Raw genomic sequence first — 1,935 nt, forward strand, 5'->3', positions numbered from 1 at the left:
ACTTTAATTTGAAAGCTTTCCACCACAGTATAGTGTATGTACAGTATTAACACTGAGAGGCCTTTTTAGAATGAGAATACTCATTCTGTAGAGTTTTGTCTGAGGCCCACAGCATATTAAAACAAACTTGTAGTCCAATCATTTAGGAACAAGTTTGTGTTTCAATCTCAGTTTTTTTAAAATGCTTTATCTATTATTGAGGTAGAAAGAGTGTTTATTTTTAACAAGGAGTCATTACTAGGGAAAGGATAAAGACCTTGCATTGTATATTGTTCAATAAAAAAATACACCACTTGTTAAAGTAATGTGAGTAGACCATTATAGTGTAGCTGAATCAAATCAGAAAGTTAAACATTTAGATTTATTTGCATACATTAAAAGAATTTAACAATGCAAACACAAGTCATATTTTCCTTTTATTTATTTCCTGGATTTCGATCATTTTGCCCCATATGTTTAATACTGGGCATTTAAAGCAGTTAAGGGTGTTGAGCATTTATTATTTTTTGAGCTTTAGAATTTCACTGTTATGCATAGTTTATTTTCCCATTATTATTAACCTTGTTTTCACCCTCTGATTGACTTTTGACCTTTCAACCTCTGCCCCTTCTCCAGATCCCAAGGATTATCAACCTCAAGCCCAGCCGTGGGCCAGTCTCTGGGGGAACCATTGTCAACATCACTGGCAGCCACCTTGATGCTGGGAGCAATGTGTCAGTCATGTTTAAAGACCAGCCATGCACTTATCTGAGGTTAGTGGAGAACAATCCAGAGCTGATCCTGCCAAACACACTTAAACAGTCAATTAAAAGCTCAGTCAAAGCTAGTGTTAGTCAAACTGCAAGTAGTAAACCCATCTGACAGTTCTCAGATCAATCAATTAACAATTAAATGTCATGGAAGAAAAAAGATGTGGTGAAAGCATGTCTTCTTTTTTAATAAAATAATTTTCTCTAATCTTTTTTGCATTAAATTACTGGAAAAAGACTATAGTATTATTGTAATCCACCACTTAACACTGATCAATGCGTAATTCTAAGTTCAGTCAATAAACTATCTATCCATGTCTGCTCAAGCAACCATTCAACAAGTCTTAAATATTAAATTAATATTGGTTTTTGAATCGTTTAGTACAGTGATAAACAACTAGAGAAATGACCCATGAGTGTCTACACAATGTTGGATAAAAATCTATATTAGGTAACTGTACTGTCTATAACTAACTAATTCAACTAATTTTTCATCATCCTATCATCTCTTTAGGAGGGGTGGGCAGTGGCTCACTTGCAGAACTCATGCTTCCTTGCATGGCTATGGAAACGTGTCTGTGTCTGTGAGCATAGACAAGGCTCATCTCCAGAAAGACCTGCGGTTTGAGTATGTGGAAGATCCCACCATCACCAAGATAGAGCCTGAGTGGAGCATCTACAGGTATGGTACAAGGGCACATTTCAGTCAGTTATCTTTTTTGTGGAGAGAAATATCCCAGCAAAGCAGACACTGTTTTAACCATCTAAAACTGGATCATTTACACAGAAATTTACAGCATCATAATTTTGCACCAGCACTGTCCAAGCATCAATATCACTCCCAGTGAGTAATGTTATCACCATCTGTCAAAACAATCTGAACTACCCTTTTAACCTTGTTGTCAATCTTCTCTCTCTCGCACACACAGTGGATATACCCCAGTGACAGTGACAGGAACTAACCTGGACATCATACAGACCCCACTCATCAGAGCCAAATATAACAACCATGAGACACTCAATGTAAGTGATTGTGAACACAAACAAAGAAAATCCAAGGTCCTCAAGGAGTACTTTTTTGTTATGTTTTTTGTTACACTTTTATTTGACATCTTTATTTGTTTTGCTCCTGTGGTCAGAAATAAACACACATTTATATACAGTATACACACAAACACACACACAC

General features: G+C 36.2%; 1 protein-coding gene across 1 annotated transcript in view; it reads left to right on the top strand.

The window, feature by feature from the left end:
* The window catches only part of plxna4 (plexin A4), a gene marked incomplete in the record, with an annotated part of 222,275 nt that overhangs the window by 176,453 nt on the left and 43,887 nt on the right, over positions 1-1,935 (top strand). Inside the window, 3 exon segments of the mRNA XM_035677636.1 lie at positions 616-752; positions 1,264-1,431; positions 1,679-1,772. Of these exon segments, the coding sequence (XP_035533529.1) occupies positions 616-752; positions 1,264-1,431; positions 1,679-1,772 (399 nt within the window).

This window comes from Morone saxatilis, unplaced genomic scaffold (assembly GCF_004916995.1).
Source record: "Morone saxatilis isolate NCDOM2014 unplaced genomic scaffold, NCSU_SB_2.0 Contig10, whole genome shotgun sequence".
Lineage (NCBI taxonomy): Eukaryota > Metazoa > Chordata > Actinopteri > Moronidae > Morone > Morone saxatilis.